The following is a 26,074-nucleotide window of genomic DNA, read 5'->3' as shown; positions in this document are numbered from 1 at the left end:
TCTTTGTTCTTTGTTTCTTATTAACTGCTGTCTGCGCTTCGGGTCACTGAGAAGCGCTTTATAAGGCGCCAGCGACCAATCTGTCCCCGGCCTGGGACTCCTCCCCTTTTCAATTTGCACCTGAACTTTTTTCCCCCTCTTCTTTCTTTCTCAAGAGTTATTGTTCTACCTTATTATGTTTTAAAAAAAAAAATTATTGTACCTAAGGATGCAACATTTTGCAATTACCTGCTTGGAATTATCGTCCTACTTAGCCAAGTATGACATTATGATGTATTAATGTTGATTGATTTGATGTTCTGTATGGTGTCTTGAGACTGTGGTTTAGTGATATTGATGGTTGAAATTACCAGGATGTGCCAAAAATGGCACAAAGTGGGGAATGTGAAGGGTAATTTCACATCCCCTCCTCCTCCACCTTCCCTTCCCTCCTCCTCCTCCTCCTCCTCCTCCTTCCCTCCTCCTCCTCCTCCCCCCCCTCCTCTATTTGTGAGGTCAGGATTTCTGTTTAAATGTGAAGGGTAATTTCACATTCTTAATCCCCACAACAGGGTTGATCGTGAAGTCATGTTATCCTTCTCTCAAAAACTGTTAAAACACTATATCCATTCATTATATTCAGAGCAGGCCAGAGAACGCTTGCATCCAAGGCCGCAGCGAGCCCTCCTCAAAAGCCCATTCCATTTGACTCCCTAAATGACCATATAAAGCCAACCCAATCAGAGACGAGCAAGGCGTCTCTATTCCACTGTGTTAAAACACATGACACTTTGCTTTTTGTCACTTTCACTCTGACAGACCTGTGAATATGCACTCTGACAGACTGAAAGTCCGTCCGTATGGGCGTACTGTATTATTTTCTTTTCCAATAAACCTGTATTGTATTCATTTAACGTGAGTAATCCGGCTGTCTCTTTCTGCTCCTGTTTGATTATTTCAGAATGCCTAATTCGCAGTGTGACACTGTTTTAGGCTGCTGGATGTCCGTGGAGAACCTGGTGGTTTGCACTCTGATTTAAGGCCAATCTCTTGTCTCTGTATTTCATTTAACCATCCCTGGAGACGTCAAAAATCCACCACAGTACTTAACTTAAGTGCTTCCCCAGGGTGGGGGTTGGGGGCTACTGCCCTCAGACCCCCAAGATCATTTTTATATGGGCAGTCTGACTTGGGGTACTGCCCATATATTAGTGTTGCAATTAGGGATGCTCGATATTGGCTTTTTTACCGATAATGATATACCAATATTGTCCAACTCTTAATTTCCAATACCGATATCAACCGATATCAACCGATACCGATATATGCAGGGTTTCCCCCCCCCCCAAAAAACGGAATAATTTCAGGTAATTAACATTACATATCTCTTGTTGTGGAATTAACACAACATTATGCATACTTTTGACAATAAATAAAATCTGAATTTGTTCTTACTTGCTTGCCTGGGTAAATAAAGGTTATAGAAATGTAATAAAAAAAAAAAAAATGTAAACCGATACAGATATTTTCCGATATCACATTTTAATGCCGATATCGGCCGATAATATCAGTAGGCCGATAATATCGGACATCCCTAGTTGCAATGCATGATAAGTAAACAGTGAAAAAAGCGAAGGAATCGGATGGAGCTGGGGCGTTTGGGACGAATACAAATTTAAGATGAAAATCTCCCCAGCCTGTGGGAGGCAGTGGAGGTGTTAAATCTGGCCCGGTCCAGAACAATAGGAGTCACAAAATCACAGCAGGAGATGAGCAGCAGATGAGCAGGGGAGGTTAGATTTTTGAGTGCTGCATCTGTACACACATACAGTACATGAACACACACACAAAATTGCCCCAAAAAAGAAACCATTCTACTTATCTCACTACAGCATACAACAGCAGCGGATCCTGCTTGCAACAGATGTCGGTCTGTGTCCAAGATGAGGTTTGCAACAGGCAGCTGGTGCCTCTTGTCCAGGCATGTGGTGCGAGGCAATGCAACAGGACCCTCTGTCAGCAGGTCACTCTGCAGTTCTACGACGGTCTGCCCCACAACGTGGCCGAGATGTTGGTCCTGTGTGAGTGTGACCCTGGAGATGAGGACTGTCTGCGGATGAAGGCCACTCTGCACGGTGGAACGTGTGGAGAGAACAGCTGGACCTGCCTGGACGCGCTGAACCACTGCCTGGGGGACCGGCTCTGCAGGTACTAATATGTCTCCACTATTATGCACTCAAGTTTCAACACTTTTATAATAATAATAATAATTCATTACATTTATATAGCGCTTTTCTAGACACTCAAAGCGCTCCCCACAATGTAGGGTGGAAATTGCCTCCTTCACCACCACTGGTAGCACCCAACCTTGGGCTACGCAGGCTCAATGGCTACCATACACTGGCACCCGGCACACATCACACTACACAATGGCTTAACGGCTCAGGAGACAGGGATTGATATGAGCCAATTAAGGGGGAGGGATGATTAGGTGGCCTTGATGTCAGAGACCTGATTGGGAATTAGGCCAGGAACGTCGGGGAACCCCCTACTCTTTGCGATAGGCGTCCTGGGTTCTTTAACGACGAGATTCAGTCAGGACCTCGGTTTAGCTTCTCATCCGAAGGACGGCACTCGTAGCTATACGGTGTCCCTATCACCGTAACATGGGCATTGTTACTGACTAGTCCAGAGGACAGAGTGCCCCCTGCTGGACAACAACACAACAGAGAGCATAGGCAGAACTCCCTGTAGTATAGAGCACAGGCAGAACTCCCTATAGTATAGAGCACAGGCAGAACTCCCTGTAGTATAGAGCACAGGCAGAACTCCCTGTAGTAGAGACACAGGCAGAACTCCCTGTAGTATAGAGCACAGGCAGAACTCCCTGTAGTAGAGACACAGGCAGAACTCCCTGTAGTATAGAGCACAGGCAGAACTCCCTGTAGTAGAGATCATATATAGGTATGCGGGTCTTAGAACTATCACGTGACGCCCCCAGTTCTGTAAACATCTCGTAATGTTTGTGCCCAAATAAGGGAGTCCGGCTCCACCAGTCTCCTGCGGCTATGGAAAGATGAATGTGTTATTTAAAGATGGCCCCGGGCTACGTCTGTTCACACAAGCTCTTCTAAGCATTTCTAGGCATTCTAGGTATTTCTCTCTCTGAGAAAGCAGGGGAATTATTTTTTATTTATTTATTTTATCCTCTCTTTCTCAGATTTTTCTGTTTTCTCCCCGTCCCAATTTAGTCGTTGTGCCAATTCCCCCCCTCCCCTACCTGGTTGTTGTGCGCATGTTCTCCTACTGGTCGGTACAAGGGAACCCTGAAGTCATCTGCACGCTTCCTCCGACATGCGCGGCGACAGCCAGTGACTCTTTTTTCACCTGGCAGCGAGGACTCTCATTGGTGAAGTGTAGCGCGTGGGAGGTCACGCTGCCTTCATCAAGTCCTGCCTCTGCTGAGCAAGCGCCCAGACCTGACCTGTAGGCGTCGCTGTCCACAATGCCAGATTCCCACCCATGACTTGCCCTCCCCCTAACCCAGCCAAACGGGTTAGTATAGCGATCAGCCCAAGCCCCAAGCAATGCTGACTCTGGGAGTCGAGGCCGCAGCCTCTTGCATTGGTGACGAGCGCAATCTCCGCTACGCCACCTGACCGCTCAAAAGCAGGGGAATTCTAAAAAAATTTAAAATAAACTAGCTGAGCATTCAAGCACAAGTCCCCCAACATAACTAGCTTCAGTTTATTCTTGTAGTGGGAGGTGTAACGAAATTGCAACTAGTGTCGGTTACCGTTCACATTTGAACCGATACCGGTACCAGTTCCTGGAATTCGGTATCTGTACCCAAGGGTAACTTTTTTGGGTACTTGACTCTCTCTGCAATAACAAAATATATATATATTTGTGGAAAAGGCCCCCTCTTAACTCATTGGGCGCCAAAAAGTAGACATCTCGTTTCTGAAAGCCAACGCTTGAGTGCCAAAAACGAGATATATTTTTATTTTATTATTTTTTATTATTATTATTATTATTTTAAACACTCACACAGACCTTTATGAGTCTTCCTGTGGCCGCTGAGTAACTTATAATTGAAATGACGATCGAATCCCGATAGGTGGCAGTATCGCCTACCTTTTGAACTGGGCTAGTTTAGATCATTCACTGCTAGGCACACTGGTAGCCACTACCCTGCAAACTGCAATGTAATGGCGAGCAAACTATTGGAGATTATGAAGAAGAAGACAAAACGATCACACTTATGGATTATAACATGCGTTTTCACCAGACTACATTGGACTCAGCACTTCTGGTAAATCATAAAAATACTATAGTCAAACCGGCCGAGGACTCGGAGGTAACCTATTCTGCTCCGTGGTATAGTCAGGCCCGAGCACTCCGAGGCACAATAGTAGCCACTACCCTGCAAACTGCAATGCAATGGCGAGCAAACTATTGGAGATTATGAAGAGGAAGACAAAACGATCACACTTATGGATGATAAGGTGTGTTTTCACCAGACTATGTTGGATTCTAGTATTTTCAAACGGGCTGTTTGGATGTACGTTCCTGGATTTAACGTTACCTGCTGACAAAGGTAACGTCTATTTTACCGAACCCCATCATAAAACATGCTTTTCTAATGATAGCAGCATCGGAAAACGACCCCCCCCCCTCCCTTGATGGCTTTGTGAAGAAACATAATATGGTCGTGTTTACCTTTGACCTGGAAATAATATAGGTTTCAGGCGAACAACCCGCACGATTTGCGCATATGTGCACAAAACACTCTATATATCACAATCCAGAAAACCAGCCTGGATTATTGTGAAACGGGGCGATTTTTTGCGTCGGATAGCGCAGGAACGAAGGTATGTAGAAATGAAATTTTTGCAGTATAAATATTGCCTGTCAAATGAGCCATACTATTGTCTCCATAGCTATAATATAGAATATACGATGGGTCTGCAAACATCGTGAAAATGGCCAATAATGCTGGCGCCAGGGAGTAAAGATGAAAAAACAGCGTGGCAGTCAATGAGTTAATATCTAGTCATCTAATCTAGTAATATTACACTCTTATACGAGACATGTAAAGGTACTGAAATGTTGTACCGATTGATCTACCGTGAATCGATGTAATTCGGTCGGTACCCTTAAAAGTACAGAGTTCGGTACCCAACCCTAATTGCAACATCCCTTCCTTTGGTGTCAGCAATGTGGCTCTTGAAAATAGTCCTCCTGTAAAGGACAGGACTACCTCTCACCTCGCAGGCACTGTAAAGGACAGGACTACCTCTCACCTCACAGGCACTGTAAAGGACATGCAGGATTACCTCTCACCCAGGCCCGGACTGGCCATCGGGAGCACCGGGAGTTTTCCCGGTGGCCTGGCCAGCACAGATTTAAAAAAAAATATATATATAAAAAAAAAAAAAAAAAAAAAACTATTATAATATATATATTTTTTGCCAGGCCATTGTTTCTAGTTGTGGCGGCGGCGCGGCGTGATAGTTAGATAACCTAGGTGGGTGGGGAACAACCAGGATTTCACTGTCTGCCACAGAGTTGGAGAACTATCTGACTTCTCTCCCTCACGCGGATCACACACACACAATGGAGCCGTGCTGCCGCTTGTGATTGGTGGAGGCGGGACCAGGCGATACAACTGATTGACAGCGGAGGCGGCGAATGGAATGGCAGATGGCACTCCTTTTCTGAATAAACAATTTATGAAAGAGAAAGTCAAAATAATTCCAAGATAATTCAAAGATTACACACCTTTGCTACATTGGCTACAAACATAATCACTGCAAAGTTATCAAAAAATCTTACTGTTACGCTCCAGAGACTGTGCTAGACAAGATAGTATCAAATAACATAGTATAGCATGTAAATTAGAAGTAGAAAATGAGGTCACAGTGTTCAGTATAGACATATGTACAATGTTCGATGCAGAATAGACGTAACTGAGTTACCATATAATATACAATACTATGCAGTGTACTAATGTACAATACTATATAGTGCAAAGCAGAAATGGGATGAGGTACAATTTAGGTACAATTTACAGTAAGGTGTACGAGTTGTAGTGCAATCCTTCATCAATAAATATAAAGTGTGGGGAGTGGGTGCTACAGTGTGTTTGTTTAAAGTGAGTGTATGCTATAAAGTGTGTGGAGTGGGTGCTACAGTGCGTTTGTTTAAAGTGAGTGTGTGCGTGTGGATGTGTGTGCTATGTGCGTTTGATGGTTGTTGTTGTGTAGTGTTCATTGTTCGTTTAGCAGCCTGATGGCCTGGGGATAGAAGCTTCTTCTGAGTCTTTCTGTGCTCGCCTTGAGACTCCGGTATCGCTTGCCTGACCGCAGCAGTTCAAAGAGGCAGTTGTTTGGGTGACTGGACACAAGGGTTAAGTTGTTGTTCCCTTTCTAATTTCCTCAAAAACATCTAGTCTAGTTAATGTGATCAATATTATTTGACAATTGATGCTTTTTGTTGGAAATTTCAGTCAGTGAGCTCATACTTTGAGCTCATTTTATAGTTAAAATGATTCTGTCTTCGTTGTGCATGCATGCGTGTGCTCACCACACGCGATACATGTGTCACTATTCTGGCAGTGGCTACTGTTATTATAGTATTGTAATGAAAGGTCTGTTATTTAATGTTTGTGTAAAGGGCTATTTTAACTGGTGATGGGTAGTGCATCAGTAAAGTGAATATGGCATTGTGCTCTTGCTCTGTTGGAATAGGTGGAGAGAGTGGTTAACTGTATTATAATAGTAAATAGAAAAATATGTTGTGCTCTTGCTTTTTTCTTTTTGAAGGTGGAGAGAGTAGCATTGCTAGTGCCAGTAACAGTTTTATTTGAGGTTCATAACAGTACATTGTACTAAGCAATTGTTGGCTCATTAGTTTATGATTCACATGCACTAAAATGCACCAGAATGCAGGAAATTAAGTCTTTGTAACAAAATTTTTCCGGGTGGGGGACCCCCAGACCCCCGCTTAAAAAGTGGCCTGATTGGGGCTATATTTCGCGCTATATCTCCCGGTATGAATTATTTCACCAGTCCGGCCCTGCTCTCACCTCAGTCATGCAGGACTACCTCTCACCTCACAGGCACTGTAAAGGACATGCAGGACTACCTCTCACCTCACAGTCACTGTAAAGGACATGCAGGACTACCTCTCACCTCACAGGCACTGTAAAGGACATGCAGGACTACCTCTCACCTCACAGTCACTGTAAAGGACAGGACTACTGCTACATGGACAAGGAAAATGTTCATTTTCTCTATAGGCAGTGTGACGGATACGTCTGTGCACCGCACCCGCACATGTTAACCGTATTGTTTGTACACGTTTACATTCATGATACACATACACAATTTCTATTTCACATAATGACACACGACACATAGACTTGCGTACTGATCATATCCATTCTTTATTATTTGACTTACATGTCAAACATGTTTTCTCCAACTCTGCAGCCAGCCATCCCCACTCTGGGCAAACAGAGCAGCTGTGACTGATCGGCCCTAAATGGCCGGATGGGGGGGGGGGGGGGGGGGGGGGGGGGGGTGGACCAAACCATGTTGCGGGAGATGCCGGGGGGGGGGTTTATTGTATTGTAATTTAGTTTCCTTATATGTATTTCCTTATTAATTAAGATTATTAGTTGTGCAGTTTGGTAGTTGTGTTGTGTGTTGTGTGTTTATTGTTTGTTAGATTAATTAGAAGTGTAAGATATTATTTAGTAAAATATTAATGATCAATTAGCCCACTTAGATTAGATGTATCTGGACAGGGCCTATATATAGTTTTGAGTTCTTAGTTGTCATTATTGTCTTCCGTTCTGTTCAGGTCTGGTTTTGTCCTGCTGTATTATTTGGACCATTTATGTTATATTTAAATTATGTTTTTGCATGGGTAAATAAAACCCTTATTCTTTGGCTGTTTTTGAAATGGGTAAAATAAAACCCTTATTTTTTGGCAAAACCACTGTGTCCTCCTTGGCTGCTTGGTCCCTTACAGGCAGGGAAAAAAGGAGCAGGAGCTGCAGTTTTTTCTTTTTCTTTTAATCTTTTTCAAAAGAAGTCAAATTCAAAGATAGAATTCCAAGAAAACATTCCAAAAAATGTCCACCTGAAAGGGTTAACAGAGGATGTTACTCAGGATGTCTCATACCCTGTTCATTTAAATTACTGTACCCGGGGATATAAGATAAGATAAGATAAGATAAGATATTCCTTATTTAATCCCCTTGGGGAAATGCAGGCATCAGAGCAGCACTGTGGAGGGGGTTACAGGTATGGGCAGGGTAATAGTAAGACGATAAATATAGGCAATACAAATATTGGTCCTCATTCTCGAACGGACATGTAAAAGTTACCAAGGAATTCCTTCATAACTCGATTTACGTACTTATTTGGCATTCTCGAACGGCTTCGTATTGTAAATATATTATTTATTGTTGGTTTGATGTATTCGTATTACTAGAACTAAATAAATGCCTGGAGAAACGGCTTGGTGAGGCAGCCTTAGCGCACGATTGCACACACACGTACTGTATTCGTGAGAAATAAATCGTTCCAGCAATGTAGGCTTCTATTATTCTAATGACTTATTTTATTTAAGTCCTACTGTAGAACATGACATATTAGCATGACATCTCATTTAGTAATGTCAATACTGAACGACTGCGCGATTGGTTCTTGACAAGCGTGCAGTCATTCAGTATTGACATTACTAAATGAGATGTCTGGGTTTCATCACCTGTGCATTGTATGTTACTAGTGCACTTTACTGTTACATTTGCACTCTGGTTGGATGGTGTATTGTACTTGTGCTGTATAATGACAATACATTTGAATCTAATCTCATTTTGAGATCAGTCGCAAATCGCTTCCGCGCTACCTGTAGAATGGGTCAGCATGGTGCAGATGCAATGCCGAACCTCTCAAGCTGTTTTGCACACGGCCTTCACCATTTTGCACATGCCTCCTTCACCTTATAAGGAGCTGGTGGGGCATGCCTGTATGCAAATTCAGGTGTACGAGAACACACATTGCAATTTAAGAATGAGTGACGTGGGCGCCCCAGTGGCGAATCACACGCTGAGTCACGGCATGGCCGACCCGGGTTCGTTTCCCGGACCTGCCGTTATATTTGCCGAATGTCTTCCCCCCACTCTGTCTCCCGTTCCTCCTCTCTCTCTCTCTATAGTAGTGAAAAGCGATAAACGCTAAAAAATAAATCTTTAAAAAAAAAGAATGAGTAACGTATTTCATTCATGGGAACCCAGATACGAAGATTTTGCCACTTACGGAGACCGGTGTTCAGGAATCCGGAGGAGGATTTTTGTAAATGTGTTAGTACGAAATGTTTACCAAGATATTTACAAAGGTACTTACGAACATGTTCGAGAATGAGGACCATTGAGTATAATGAATATAAACTATGAATACAAGTAAACAGTAAACACAAAGGTGCAGATGAGGGTATGTATCGGTCATGATGTATGTTAGAATAGTACAATTATGCTGAATGTCAGAGCAGGCGAGACCCACTAGTGTACTTCCTTGAGTGCCTCGTCTCTGTGGGTCGTCACCCTGTAATGTCATTTTCTGTGCTTCCATTCTGCATCGAGCACGGTGGACGACATGACCCTCAACATGTTCTTCTTTGAACACGCAACGTTGATTTAATTCACCAGATGAAAGCTTCCTGCCGTACTGTGGACACCGTCCACTGTCACAGTGAATGAATGATCATTGCATTTATATAAGTTTAAGTTTAAGTTTATTTGCACAAGGGACAGTGCATATTAATCAACATAATATTTTTTTTAATATGCCAGAATTAGCCAGATTTCATCTGTAGTCCCTGGCCAAGATGTTAAAGGTCCCATGTCTTATAAATGGCCTTTTCCAGTGTTTAGCATTGTTTTCTAGCAATCTGGGGTTGTATCAACAATGTTTATTTCTCGAATTCTCATTTTGGCAGACTCCTCCAGTTCAGATCTCAGGAGATGCTCCCACACTGAACTAAGCCGTTCGAATTTGACTGTTTTGCTGACGTAGAAATAATTCTCATCTGATAGTAACGCCCCCTCTATATTTGTAACCACCGCGCACACTCAACCATTATTTATTGCAGTACGCAAGCAAATGCGTGGAATTGAAGTTTAACAGTTGGTTAGCATTGGGTTAGCATTTAAAAATGTTATGAGCAAAACGGGCAAGATATGTTGTGCTGCTCCTGACTGCCAAGCAGCGAATACGTCCTTGCATTCATTTCCTGATGATGTCGTGATCCGCCAGCAATGGGCCAAGTTTGTTTTGTTTTTGGAGACCCGCCGAATGTGTACCGCACATCAGCGACCCTACCCTGGGTAAATAAAGGTTAAACAAAGGACCCGAAAAGAAAATATCGAATCAGTAAGTACAAATGTCGCAATTAGTCATTGATTCACTGTCTGGGTTATATTTATTATGGACAGAAGTTGTCAAATCATTACCCAGCAACTGTCAACTGTCTGCACATGTGTCAATAGTGTATAACGTTACTATTTTACTGTAGCGTTTATGCGTTTTGCGATTTTCCTCTTTCTTATACAGTAGGAAGGGGGAAGAATGTGGGTGTTCCTGATAGTATAAAACTGAGTTATTTGGATTGATATGATGAGCCAGGTGGACAGGAACTCAGGAAACAAATGTGAAGTCAATCGATTGTCTTTATTGACAGGAACACACAGAGAACGAGGAACAGTCCTGGAGACCACAGCCCTCCATGGGGGCTGCAAGGCTCTAGAATGATGACACAATCATGGCTTAAATACTATGTGGGTTCCAAATTTAGCGAGCCACTGGTTAATAAATAGATGATCAGGCTTGGTTGTATATGGTCATATGTGGGGTTATATGTGAGCTGTTGCTGAATCTGATATTACGTCCATCTTTGCTCCTCCTCAGTGGCCTGTGGCCGGATACAGCCATGCGTTAGGTACAGGTCAATGTATTTCTAGGTGCCTGCCTGGCTTGGCCTCCTGGCACATTCCAGAGACCTATGCACCCAGAGGAGCTGGATGTAAAACAGTAATTAACTGAAAATACCTATCAACCCCTCTTTTGACATGAATTAAATATGTCAACACAACAGTTCATTAATGGACCATACCTGTCGATCATCAGCTATTAAACACATCATAAGAAAACTAAACAACAATTAGAGAGGTGAGAGAGAGAGAGAGAGAGAGAGAGAGAGAGAGAGAGAGAGAGAGAGAGAGAGAGAGAGAGAGAGAGAGAGAAGAGGGGGGGAGCGAGAGAGGGAGAGAGAAAAGAGAGAGAGACAGATTTGCAACTTTCAAAAGAATTACACACAACCCTGAACCCCCCTTACTCAGGTGCACCCCTTCCGTTCGGATGCATCCCTTCCCTTACTTAGGATACACCTCCCCCCAAAAGGTTCAGGTAGATCATACGTCGAGCCAACCAGCCTTGGCTGCCTTGCATTCGCCCGCAGACCCCCTTCCCCCAACAGAGGTGCATGCAGGTCTCCCTTCCCAGGGCAATGTTCTCCTTTATGAACGAGAGGTCCCTGTCCCAGAGTGTGGTTCTTAGGCAAGGTGTCTCTTCTGGTGGTCTGCCTCAGTGTCTTTGGGCTGTCTTCTCCGCCTCTCCCCAGCTGGTACCCTGTTTCTTCAGCTCTGCCTCAGTGTCTCTCCTACTGCTGTTCTTCCTGTTCTCGTCGTAGATGATCTGTACCAGGCTGTGGTGTTTGGCCTCGCTGGGTGGAGGAGATATGGGGCTTAGCTGGCCCCTGCGGCTTTAGCTGCCTCCTCCTCCAGCCTGTAGGTTGGTCTCCACGGAGGACGGCGAGGGCCGTCTGCTGGTGGTCTGGGTCTTGGACGTCTGAGGGGCTGCTGCTGGCATCCCTCCCCTGAGAGAGCCCTTCCTGACCAGCACAGACTGCCTGCCGATCTCCCTCTTTGCCACAGCTGTTAGTGAATGTCTGGACCTTCTTGCAACGTCTCTTTCTTCTTCATTCTCCATGTCTTCTTTTCAGGAGTTCTCGTTCTGTCACTGAAGAAAAAGCACCAGCGGTCCTTCTTGTGGTTTTCTGTCAGCTGGCCCAAATCAATCTCAGCAGCGCCTCCATTTGATAGTATAAAACTGAGTTATTTGGATTGATATGATGAGCCAGCTGGACAGGAACTCAGGAAACAAATGTGAAGTAAATCAATGGTCTTTATTGACAGGAACACACAGAGAACGAGGAACAGTCCTGGAGACCACAGCCCTCCATGGGGGCTGCAATGCTCTAGAATGATGACACAATCATAACTTAAATACTATGTGGGTTCCAAATTTAGCGAGCCACTGGTTAATAAATAGATGATCAGGCTTGGTCGTATATGGTCATATGTGGGGTTATATGTGAGCTGTTGCTGAATCTGATATTACGTCCATCTTTGCTTCTCCTCAGTGGCCTGTGGCCGGATACAGCCATGCGTTAGGTCACACAGGTCAATGTATTTCTATGTGCCTGCCTGGCTTGGCCTCCTGGCACATTCCAGAGACCTATACACCCAGAGGAGCTGGATGTAAAACAGTAATGAACTGAAAATACCTATCATTCCTATGACTTGTATTCAGCTTACAGCTTCGAAACTCCACTTATTTCGTTTTTACAATGTCAAAGCCTTTTAAATATAATCAAAACGTTCCCGCATTTCTGTCCGCTTTATCATTTTATGACAGAAATCTGATAGTGTATGCTCGTTCAAGTGAGGGGGAGTCGGATTCTGACAGGGAGTCCGAATTCGGCACAACACCGGCCGAGGCATTATTTGTCGCCGAGTTGAGAGCTCCCCAGAGTCCAGACTACAGCTGGGCGATCGCCTACAATGGCGATTGCCTAGAGCGAACTATTGAATATTATTATGAAGAGGAAGAGGACAAACGGTGATGATCCATCCATAACATAAGGTGCGTTTTCACCAGACTATGTTGGATTCTAGTATTTTCAAACAGGCACTAAAGCGATTTGCGAGTATGGGCGGAGCGCAGCCCAAAACAGCTTGAAATCTTGAAGTGGAAAAATGCTGCTTTAGAGTACTTGATTAGAAATGCAAAATAATGACTTTTTTTTTTAACCTTACAGATGTGTTCCATAGACTCACAGGAATTGTGTAAAATTGCCCAAATAGTGAAAGGAATAGCAAAACATGGTTAAAGGCTAAATAAAAAAGGTTATAAAATACAATTCATCATCACAATATACACATTTTAACAAAAAATACACATATAAAACAGAATGAAGCTGAATTGCATACACACACAGTTAATGAATTTAGCTGTGGGTGCAGCTCTGGTGTTCTTTGAGCCAGATTTTAACAGTTTTTTTTTTATTGTTCAAGCGTGTTTCATGTCCGGATATGTGTAGGCATAGTGTTCCAGTACTGTGTGGCTCTAACAGAGACTGCGGATTGTCCAAATGCACTCTTCCTGAACGGAACCACGCAGTCCCCTTTGGCTGAGGACCTTGTGTATCTTCTATTGTCCTTTCTGGCCAATTATACAACGGCATGCACATTTCTCGATTCTGATTGGCTGAAACAGTCAATTTACACGTATGTATTTGTCATAATCCCACGCTCTTGGTCCGAGGACCCGCCCACAACCGAATTACTATCACTCCGCCGTGCGGCTTTTTAGGAAAAAACAAGATGGCGGACAATAATCTTTACGAATGGATGTGTTGATAGCGTCATAACGACTAAATAAAAACCGATTCTGTCACGGCGAATGTCTTAGTTGCTTAAACAATGTTGGATGATGTAATTGATGGGTCATGAGTCATTGTGGAACAAAATAAAAATTGCGCGAATTGATTGATTGATTGATTAATTGCAATTTTTTTTTCTTTCTATAGAAGCAGAGCTGGGAGGTGCGCTGTTTTAAGTGAGCGTGGACTATTGAATTGATTGATTGATTGATTGATTGCTAATTTTATTACTGTCCGCCTTGTTTCCAACTGGTTAAGTTTAGGCCCTCTTTCGAAGTTGGTTAAGGTTAGAGTTTGTCTTTAGAGCAGAGCGATAGACCACCAGCCCTGATTCCAAACTCTAACCTTAACCAAATTCGAAAGAGGGCCTAAACATAACCAGTTGGAAACAAGGCGGACAGTAATAAAATTAGCAATCAATCAATCAATCAATTCAATAACCCACGCTCACTTAAAACAGCGCACCTCCCTGCAGCTGCTTCTATAGAAAGTAGGTTTACAAAAAAAAGAAATTATCTTATAGGGCAAAGAGAACTATTCTTTTCCTATAGGGCAAAGAAAACTTTTTTTAATTTGTTTGACCTACTTTCTATAGAAGCATCGGGCCTAACGACCACCCCTAGGCATGGTTTAATTTTCACAAACCACTCCTGCGCGTGATGTAATGCTTAAATACAGACTCAGTGGTGGGGGAGCCAGTCTGAATTTCTTTTAAAACAAGGCAAGCGTTGCTGTACAATTTAATTCTCTCTAGAGAAAGTAGTCTATACTTCTGGGTAATATGGCAGTGGTGATACCTGTGAGGCTTCTTGTCCAACATTTTTACTGCTTGTTTATAGAGGGACTCAAGTTTATTAAAATTGGTTAACCCTGTCTGGGACCAGCTTGTGATGCAGTGTCCTTGCTCTGATTGGCTAATCTCAGGTGGATTGTAGGGAGCACTTATCCCTTTTCGAGGTGTCACTGAAACAAGTGTCAATAGTAATAATAATAATAATAATAATAATAATAATAATAATAATAATAATAATAATAATAATAATAATAATAATAATAATAATAATAATAATAATAATAATAATAATAATAATAATAATAATAATAATAATAATAATAATAATAATAATAATAATAATAATAATAATAATAATAATAATAATAATAATAATAATAATAATAATAATAATAATAATAATAATAATAATAATAATAATAATAATAATAATAATAATAATAATAATAATAATAATAATAATAATAATAATAATAATAATAATAATAATAATAATAATAATAATAATAATAATAATAATAATAATAATAATAAACTTTATTTGTATAGCACCTTTCATACAATAATTGCAGCCCAAAGTGCTTCACAGTAGATGAGCATAAAATAGACTTAGCAATGCAGAGAATAAGAAAAAGGGTAAAAGCAATGCAGTGATATGGTGCTCCTTCACCACCAGTGTGTAGCATTCAACCACTGGCACCATGGCACACATCACACTACGCAGTGGCTGTTACTGCCAAATGACAGAGTGCCTCTTGCTGGACAACAACACTGTTTTATGGACATTGGACAACGTCCTTGTCCGGGGCTCGAACAGTCCGGGGCTCTACCCATGTTGCCATGCTGCCTGTTGAAGTCAGAGGTTCTGTGTAGGATTGTTAGTAACTGTCTAACTGCATATATAACTGTTTCCACTAGAGGGCGATCTAGGCGGAGCCACTCAGGAATACCACCAGGTGGCGAGTATAAATATAGATGTCTCCTCCCACTCTTTCTCTTTTCCCCCAGCCTCTCAGTGAGAGGATAACTATAGAACTGCTGCTCTGCCATGTGAATAAATAAACCACGCCAGTTAAAGGCTAAAGATAGAAACCATGCCTCTTGACCACATTATTGTCGCCCTATAGCCGGATTCTGTCAACACTGCCGGACAGTGTGCCAGAAAAACAAGCAAAGCAGGTGTCAGTCTTACAACATGCGCTGAGAGAGAGAGAGAGAGCCCTGAACCTTCTCTTGTTCATCTGATTTAACAGAGAACGTGTGAGAACCCTTCGAGCCAAATGCTGGGACACTGAGAACACAGCGTGCAGCGAGCACGACTCCAGCTGCGTCAGCCTCCTCCTGGTGGATCCGGCACGTGTCCTCGGCGGAGATGTGGAGTGCAGAGTGGCCTTCTTGGCCACCATGGGCACGGCTCTCCAGCGTCCGTGTACGTGCGGAGGACTACACCACGACGATCTGCTCAAGTGCGGCATCATCCACGACATACTCCACAACCGATCACACTTCAGTGAGTACAGCTCGTTGTCTATTTCAACTACTATTGTGTGGGTATCAAACAGGTAGAAAGACTGTCAGGTTTTAAACTGTGTGGGTATCAAACAGGAAGAAAGACTGTCAGGCTTTAACTGTGTGGGTATCAAACAGGGAAGAAAGACTGCCAGGTTTTAACTGTGTGGGTATCAAACAGGGAAGAAAGACTGTCAGGTTTTAACTGTGTGGGTATCAAACAGGGAAGAAAGACTGTCAGGTTTAAACTGTGTGGGTATCAAACAGGAAGAAAGACTGTCAGGTTTTAAACTGTGTGGGTATCAAACAGGGAAGAAAGACTGTCAGGTTTTAACTGTGTGGGTATCAAACAGGAGGAAATACTGTCAGGTTTTAACTGTGTGGGCATCAAACAGGGAAGAAAGACTGCCAGGTTTTAACTGTGTGGGTATCAAACAGGGAAGAAAGACTGTCAGGTTTTAACTGTGTGGGTATCAAACAGGTAGAAAGACTGTCAGGTTTTAAACTGTGTGGGTATTAAACAAGGAAGAAAGACTGCCAGGTTTTAACTGTGTGGGTATTAAACAGGGAAGAAAGACTGTCAGGTTTTAACTGTGTGGGTATCAAACAGGGAAGAAAGACTGTCAGGTTTTAACTATGTGGGTATTAGGGCTGTCCCCGACTAAGGATTTGGATGGTCGACTATGATTGGTCAAAATTTGCCATTAGTCGACTATTGGTCGACTAATTTTTTTTTAAATTAAAGTATAATATTTTTGAATAAAATTTTTCTATTTGATTTTTTTATCATTCCATTTGGGCTGTGGGGGTGCTTAATGTCTGAAGGAGTCGACTGAAGGCTTCTTGTCCTCTGCAAAAGCATGCAATTGGTCCACTGATGGATACATCTTGATATTTGTCTAGTCTAGTGTGTTCATTAGATGGGCGAAATCCTCTTTCAGTGCCTCTGTGCCTGTTTTCGTAGGCAGTTAGCCTCTGGTATGCGTGCCATTAGCGTTAGCCACGCTTCTAGGCCTCTTTTCTTTTGGAAAGAATGATCATTTATTTTTTTTAATATATAATATATTCGACTAAGAGGTTGGCCAGTCGACTACGGCTCCTTTCGACCGATTAGTCGACTAATCGACTTATAGGGGTCAGCCCTGGGTATCGAACAGGGAACAAAGAATGTCAGGCTTTAAACTGTGTGGGTATCAAACAGGAGGAAAGATCGTCTGATTTTAAACTGTGTTGGTATCAAACAGGAGGAAAGACTGTCAGGATTTAAACTGTGTGACCATCTAATGGGAAGAAAGACATGGGTTTTAAACTGTGTGAGACAATATTTAGATGTATGTATGTACATGTCTGATGATCAACAAGTGATATTGGTCACAAGGTGTTGGGGTTTGTATTGTTATTATCTGCATTGCGTTTACCCTTTTTCTTATTCTCTGCATTGCTAAGTAAATTTTATGCTCATTTCATGTGTACTGCTGCGAAGCACTTTGGGCTGCAATTCTTGTATGAACGGTGCTATACAAATAAAGTGTATTATTATTATTACTATTGACGCTTGTTTCAGTGCCACCTCGAAAAGGGATAAGTGCTCCCTACAATCGACCTGAGATTAGCCAATCAGAGCAAGGACACACATGGGTAACAGCAGGTAATGTTTTCCACGTGAATCTCAGCACAACTAATAGCGACAACACGTACAGTATTGTAACTTAGTTTCAATAAGAGGATCAATGATGTATCCTGCGAGGGATGATCTTAAAGGTTTTTCCACATTTTCACTCCATATTCTGTCTTTTCAGATCAACTTGTTTATGTTTATGCGTACGTGCTGGTTATCGTAGTTGCTCTATTAGCTACGGTTGTTTTCTACAAAGCCAGGTACGTACAAAAACACAAGTTCATGTAAACGTATAGATTGACATAATGATGTCATAATGAATTACCCCGTGTTAAACTAATTATGTTTTATAAATATGATGCTTTTTATTTCTTATAGGATGTTGAGGCAAACGGACAAAACACAGTCTCACCCTCCAGAGAAAAGCAATTGTGCTGTAATTCTAGATGATGTTTGTTCAAATCTTACCTACTAGGCTAGATGGTCTTGTGGATTCATTTTCTGAGATCATCTGACTTGCGAGGTTAGTTCAAATCTGCATGTATGTAAGTTATAAAGTATGTCTGATGATTAAGCCAAGATTAACAATATACAAGAAATACAACAAGTGATATTGGTCACAAGGTGTTGTGGTTTGTATTCTTATTACCTGCATTGCTTTGACTCTTTTTCTTATTCTCTGCATTACTTGTATTACTTGTCTATTCTATACTAATTCTATGTCTATTTTAGTGAAGCTCTTTGGGCTGCAAATCTTGTATGAAAGGTGCTATACAAATGTAAAGTGTATTATTATTATTATTATTATTATTATTATTATTATTATTATTATTATTATTATTATTATTATTATTATTATTATTATTATTATTATTATTATTATTATTATTATTATTATTATTATTATTATTATTATTATTATTATTATTATTATTATTATTATTATTATTATTATTATTATTATGAATTATAATAATAACAGTCAACTTGTATAATTATTCCGTGGGTCTCTGCAGGGAAAGGACTGGAAAGGGCAGTGCTTGGATTCAGTCAAGAGGGTGATAATCTGTTCCTCATAGCACTGTTTACCTAAAACTCCTTTTACCGGCTAAATATTAATATGAAGTTGTTTACAGCAGTGATTAAAATGCACACTGGAATTGACTTCCTGCACAGAATATTAGAGGCACTTCTAACTTCTCACAGTTGTTGAGAGTTACTGAGTTTGACTGTGGCCACTAGTGGTGTCATCAGAGGTCACTGATTCCTTGTGTTGTGTTAAATTAATGTGTAAAAAAAAAAGTTTAGAGGCTTGGGCGATGTGTGAGATTATGTGCAAAATAAATCATGGATTTTCTACACTTACATCATGTGACATGCGGATGGGTGCTATTTTCACCAAGAACAGCAGAGAGCAGCATCACATCATCCTCATCTTCAACACAATGCATATGAATGATATGCTCTTCTCCACTGACCATATCATGCTCTCCACTGACCATATCATGCTCTACACTGACCATATCATGCTCTCCACTGACCATATCATGCTCTACACTGACCATATCATGCTCTACACTGACCATATCATGCTCTACAGTCTACACTGACCATATCATGCAGTGCTTCTCAAACTTTTTCTGTCAGGCCCCCCTTTGGCGGACCAAAATATTTTGGCCCCCCCCCCCCCAACAAAATAGTCATGAAATGGGCCATGTTTAAATTTATTGAAATAACACCAATATCTTGACCTTTCAAATTAACAACACCTTCCCTCGCGAGAGCCACCTTGCCTCGCTGTGAAACAGCACTGCAGAATGGTCAGCTCCCATCTCCTCACACAGCGCAGAGAACAGGCGCGCTTTCAGGGGTCGGGTTTTGATGAAATTTACCACGTTTTTATAACTTCTGTCAAAACCTCATTCAGCTCAGGGCTAAGCTGTCTTGACGCTGGCGCCTCTCTGTGAATTTACAGTGCGTCCATTGCGTGTTTGGCGAGACCCCCTTGATGAGCGCCTGTAGCCCCCTCCTTTTCCCTGCCATGGCCTGCGCACCATCAGAGCAAAAGCCCACACAGTTCTCCCATTTCAGTCCATGTTCTGTCAGGTAACTGTCAATAATTTTTAAGAGCTCATCAGCTGTCGCTCTGTTTTTGACATATTTGGAAAACAGCATATCTTCACTCAGTGACTGGGAATTTACAAAGCGAACATAGGAAATAAGCAAACAGTCTTTATTGCTGTCAGTCTTTGACAAGGCAACACGCATGTCATCCTCAAGGCTCAACTTGGCCCTATATTTTGTTTTCAGAGCTGTCATGGATGAAAAGCCAGCTTCACACAGATATGTGGTGCTGAATGGTATCAACACCTTAACTGCTGCATTATGAGATACTTGGTACTCAGCACCACACTCTGAAACTAGCTCTCCAGGTGGTATCAGATGAGATTTCAATGAGTTCTTCCAAGAGTTTGGATGGAGATGTGTCAGGAAGCTTTGTCTCAATGTTGTCTGTAAAGTTTTTTTTTATCGAGAGTAACTTGGTGATCCTTTTCTGTGTTTTATTAAATAATTATTTTCAGATTTTGAGAAATGGTCAAACTTATCCAAATATGGTATTTTCATGGAGAACAGTGCAGCTGCAACAGATAGCACTTTAGTGATCATTTTCTGTAATCCAATTATTTTTTATTTTATTTATTTTTTTATCTCAAGGCCCCCCCTGTCATGCCTCTGCGCCCCCCACTTTGAGAAACACTGGTGTAGTGTATACAACTTGTATGGTCCGTTTTGTGACAGCATCGCTGTCCATGGTGCTGAAGGTCGCATTGATAGTGTATACAGCCTCTACAGTGCCACCACGTGATACAACGCAGCAGGATACAAAACGCAGTTTTTTCCCGGGGGGGGGGGTATGGGTATGGGCCTGGTGCCTGGCCTGCCTGAGTAAAATTCCCGGTAGGAATTATGGTCCCAGTCCGCGACTGGATGGCTCTATAGGTATGCAAAAAGATCTGTAGGAAATGATTTTCACAAAATATTATCAAAATGTTAACAAACTTACAGTGGACATTTCTCAGTAAGCGTAGTGCAGAATTTTCTATGGTTTTCAACTATTTGACCCGACTATGACCTGAAGTTTAGGCAAGTGTGCTGTTTTAACAAAACAAATACATGGTGTGCCTCGAAGACAGGTTTAGGAACCACTGCCATAGAAGAAAATACACAAAAAGAATTGCTCACAACTGCTCACAACTGCTCACAAGACCAGAACGTTCCCCGTTAACTTCAGCAGTAGCTGTATTTACTCAAAACTGTAAAACTTTTGGTTTAACTTCAAAGATCCCCACTTGCACAAGGACCAATCAGCATGGGTGGGTTAATTTTCCATTGATGGGGATTTAATTGGCTGTTTTTAAATAAAGTGCGGCAGGAGGATTATTAACTCATTCTGCGCAGGCCATTTTCCTCATCCTGTTCTAGCTAGGCCACGCTTTAAAGATAGGAGTGCGTCACCTTGTTTGTAGAGCTATATCCAGTGGCGGCCGGTGTGAACTACATTTGGGTGGGCGCGGGGGGGGGGGGCAAGCGGACAGCTGACCAAGCGAATACTGACTCATAACGTTACCTGAGACGTGAGCGATTCGACTCACGCTCACGGCAATGAATCGGCTCTTATGAACGAGTCGCTCGTGACCGACACATCACTAGTTACCCCGTTTCCAACGTTAAGTCGAGTTCATTCATACTACACTAGTACACGTATGATCAATCCAATAATGAACACATATATATATCTTGTCATTTTAAACAAGTTACCATTCATTCATTCATCCATTATGCGTCACCTGCGGCGAAATTAAATGTTATAGTTCAACAACAACACACTGTGTTGAGAGAGAGAGAGAGAGAGAGAGAGAGAGAGAGAGAGAGAGAGAGAGAGAGAGAGAGAGAAGAGAGAGAGAGACCGCATTAACTCACTTTGTTTAGTTGAAACGTGGTCAAGGAGGGCTTGATAAAGTGTATATGTCCACTGTCCCACAGTCCCAGACTGTTGATGTATATCCACTGTCCAGACTGCATCCAGCTAGCCAAATAGCTTCTTGTTAGCCAGGTTAGGCACACCAACACAAGTACTGTGACGACGAGCTGTGTCATTGCCCATTTCCGCATCGAACAGCCTGCAAACTACCTGGCGTTCTATCGCCCTGCTCTAAGACAAACTCTAACCTTAACCAACTTTGAAAGAGTGCCTAAGCCTAACCAGTGTAGAAACTGGCATCGGCCAATCAGAGAGCGTCTCCGAGAAATGCGGCTAGAGCGTCTCCGAGAAATGCGGCTACGGAAAGTATAGACGCTGCTTGCTTAGATGATATAGATCGCTTGAAAACGCGCCCGGCTTCCATCATATTACATCATATTTCAACGCACAGTGCGTTACGTGCGTTGACCTATTTGATTGGCTGCGAGGATACAGCGATGAAACCAGTGCACGCCCTGCTGTGCGCGATATGTCTCGCCCCGGCCTGAGAGGTAGTTACTAGTGACTTCCTGTGAATGAAAAACTATTATTTATATTCGATATATTAACGTTATATTGTGCATTGGAAACACAAACATACTTAAAATGAGTAAATATTATTCATTTTAAACATGTTTATTTTATTTCTAGGGCTATAAAAAAATAAAAATAAAAAAAATCTTCTTCTTCACTTTTAACCGGGGAGGGCAGCGCTCTAGCGCCCACTATCGGCCGGCCGCCACTGGCTATATCTATATTCTATATTATAGCTATGTAGACAATACTATGGTCATTTGACAGTCAGTATCTTCCGTCAAACATGCAAAAAAGAATACATGTATACGTTTGCGCGTTATCCAGTGGTGAATAAGTATAGTATAGTTTCGGAGTGATCCGGGCTAATTCCTGGAAAGCTGAGTTAAAGGGTTCTACGTGAATTCTACTAAAAGCATTGACGTTTCATCCCTGGACACTTTGATTTGATTTCCAAATCAAATGTATATACAGTAATAGGTATTATCATGAATGCATGAAAGGGGGGGGGGGGGGAGGGTCATTTCTGATGCGATGATTGCCAGTAACGTTCGTTGTGAACACAACACACACTGATCAGCTGGATCGATATGAAAACATTGTACAATCAAGCTGGAATTGACGTCAGATAGTCCTTACCTTTGATCGGGGGTATTCCAAAAATAATATTCCAATTGTCTGCTCGCGATTTCCAGTATTGGTGTCCATCTGGTCCCGGACCTAATTTGGCACAACTTATGGATCGAGTGTGCTAGATGTGTTTCGAAGTGGTCGGATGAAGCGATCTACTTGGCTCTGTCTAAATTCAGCGCCCGGATGGGTTTAAACGTAACACACGGTCTGGAACAGGGTTTACTGCACTCTCGATACTGCTACCTAGTAGGATCTGTCCGGTACTGCACCCTCAGGGTCCCAGTATGCCTTTTAACGGCAACATACAGGTCCATGACATTGAATAGAATATTAAAATCGGAAAAAAAAGGAAAACGGACCAAATAACGTATATATACGTGGTTGCCGTTCAACGGTTGTTGAGCAAACACGTATATAAACGTTGTTGCCGCAGATTGAGTTAACGTTAGCGTTAGTGTGGCCAGAGAAACAAATATACTAATTAAAATTGTTGGACCTGCAAGATTTTTACTTTGTACTTTGTAGGTCCTGCATATAAGGAGTAAAAACGTTTTTTTTCTCTGAAATTGTATCGAGTAAAAGTACATTGTATACAAACCTAATAATACTTGAGTAAAGTACAAATTCCAAAAAACAGTACTTAAGTTATTACTCAATTACTCAAATTACTCAAGTACTTTACACCCCTGGTCCTGTGAAACCAGCTGTTACCGGCTGTTAGTCACTATAACTAGTTCCACAGGGTTTTTCCCTCTTCTGCTGAAGACTGTGGCTAGGAATTCGATTATGGTCCCTGAGGTCACTTGGGAGGTGAAGGCGATCTCTGGCCACCTACTGAAAGAATCGATCCGTGTGATGGTGAACCTGCAATCATGCAGGGCCTCCTCGAATGGCCCCACCACATCAATAGCCAGTTTCTGCCACAGTGCATTTGGATATGGGACAGGGCATGTTGGCGGTGTGTGTGTGTGTGTGTGTATACTTGCCAATCTTCTCGTGTTGACAGGTGCTGTACGTGCAAACTATGGTCTCTCTCCACCTGCTCCACCTGCCCATTCCCAGTCACCAATAGAATTCACTGAGCCATTGTTTTGTCCTCACCATCCCAGCGTGGTTGGGGTGGAGCTGGACTCTCTAGCGAGGGTGGCGGAGAGGAGGAGCCTTGCTAAGCTCCAGGCCATCAGGGAAAACCCTACCCACCCACTATACACAGACTTGGCTGACAGGAGGAGCATGTTCAGTGCTAGGCTCACTCTACCCAAATGCAGCACTGAACAGCACAGGAAGTCCTTCATTCCAACAGCCATCAGACTATACAATGCATCACTGTGCCTCACTGCATCACTGAGCACAGAGCGGCAGCTCAATAGTGGCAGGAGGCCGCGACTAGCGGCCTCCAGGCTACAAAACAGGGGGCAGCGACGGCTGCCAGACATTGACCTTGGATTAATAGGAACCCAAGGAGGACAATACACTACCTGAAGCATACTGCACCTTATGTGACACTGTGAATACTGTGAATTTATATTTCATTTAGTTAGATAGTTCAATTATATTGACCAAATTGTTTACACTGCTGTGTTGTTTTTTACTACCTGTACCCCACCCGCCCCTTCCCCCATGCTCAGTATATTTTTACTGTATTTATTTCTATATATTTTATTTCATTTTTATTCTTTTTACTCTACTCTTATCCTAGGCAACTTGATTGATTTGTGTCATTATTCTAATTTGTGACCTGTCCTGTCTAAATGTTTAAATGTTGAGCGATTTGCAGTGTCAAATTTCCCACGGGATAATACAAGTATTTCTATTCTATTCATCCCTCTGAGGGGTTAATGAGCGGTGCCTGTAATGCGCCAGGCACTAACCGCCACCCAGTGCCAGTTAATTTCACAGTTTGAAATATGGTGTCGGAAGCGGGATACAGACGTTTTGCATTCGTTTCGCAGTTTCAAATAATGTTGTCAGAGCGCACACACACGCCATTTGTAACGCCTCATCCAGACGTTTTGCATTCGTTTTCGCAGTTTGAAATATGTTGTCAGAGCGCACACACGCCACTTGAAAAGCCCTCATCCAGACGTTTGGCATTGAAATATGGTGTCACAGTGGGATCCAGACGTTTTCCATTTAGTGGCCAGTGGCCCGCCATAAACCCGCATACCTCGCACACTGCTAGGAACTCCTCATTGGTAACTGCCTTCAATGTGGATGTGAGTCATCACCGCATCATCATCCACCTCCTGTCCTTCCACCTGCAGAGGTAAACAAACAGGCTGCTGTTTTCCCATCCTGGGTTGTATACCGTATCAAATCGTGGACAGGGTGAGCAGTTTTAAGTACCTGGGAGTCCACCTCACAGAGGACCTGACATGGACAACACACACAGACACTGTGTTAAAAAAGGCGAAGCAGTGCCTCTACCACCTGAGACAACTCAGGAAATTCAGAGTATCAGGGACTGTGGAGAACATCACTGCCTGGTTTGGCAACTGCACTGCCCAGGACATGAAGGCTCTATACAGAGAGTAGTGCGCTCAGCAGAGCGTACTACGGGTATTGCACTACCACCCCTGCAGGACTTATACAACAGGAGGTGCAAATCCAGAGCCTGCAGAATAATGAAGGACCCTCACCACCCCAACAATAGCCTGTTCAAGCTGCGCCTCCGCATACATGCAGCAAGAACAGAGAGACTTCCACCAGGCCATCAGAACACTGATCTCTCCACACACAAGCACACATGAACGCACACATCCTCACTTGCACTCTCCCACACACAAACACACTACAATTTCGTACACAGTACCGTATATTTGTATGTCTTGTATGTGATAAATGTCTTGATGAATTGAAAATGGAGGACCCGGTTATGTAAACAAGACAAAAGTATTTTTCTGGTCTTCATCCTCTTAGCAGTTGTTTGTATTGAGCTGTACTGTACTGTACCCATTCTGCAATCTGTTAATAACGTTTTCAATCAATCAAAACAAAAAAGGTCACTTTAAAAAACATAACTGTATATTATTTATTGTAGTATATAGTACTCATTACCTTATTCTTAAAGCTTAGCATTGTATTGTATCTTATTCTTATTACTTTTAGCATGTCTATTTGATCATCTATTCTATTTTATTATTGTATTTTTTGCACAATCAAGGCGGGCATGGCCACCTTCATTTCACTACAT

The 26,074-nt window shown here is 42.3% G+C and overlaps 1 protein-coding gene across 1 annotated transcript in view; it reads left to right on the top strand.

Moving 5' to 3' along the window:
- gfral (GDNF family receptor alpha like) overlaps positions 1–25,151 on the top strand; it is a gene marked incomplete at both ends in the record, with an annotated part of 30,076 nt that extends 4,925 nt beyond the window's left edge. The window contains 3 exons of the mRNA XM_084322033.1: positions 1,872–2,187; positions 15,820–16,076; positions 24,994–25,151. Coding sequence (XP_084178159.1) covers positions 1,872–2,187; positions 15,820–16,076; positions 24,994–25,151 — 731 coding nt within the window. The remainder of the gene's footprint in view (positions 1–1,871; positions 2,188–15,819; positions 16,077–24,993) is intronic.
- Positions 25,152–26,074: the final 923 nt, after the last annotated feature.

Source organism: Notolepis coatsorum (assembly GCF_963971535.1).
Source record: "Notolepis coatsorum genome assembly, chromosome: 9".
In the NCBI taxonomy this organism is placed as follows: Eukaryota; Metazoa; Chordata; class Actinopteri; order Aulopiformes; family Paralepididae; genus Notolepis; species Notolepis coatsorum.
Note: the sequence above shows the minus strand (reverse complement) of the source record. Positions and strands in the feature narration are given on the sequence as shown.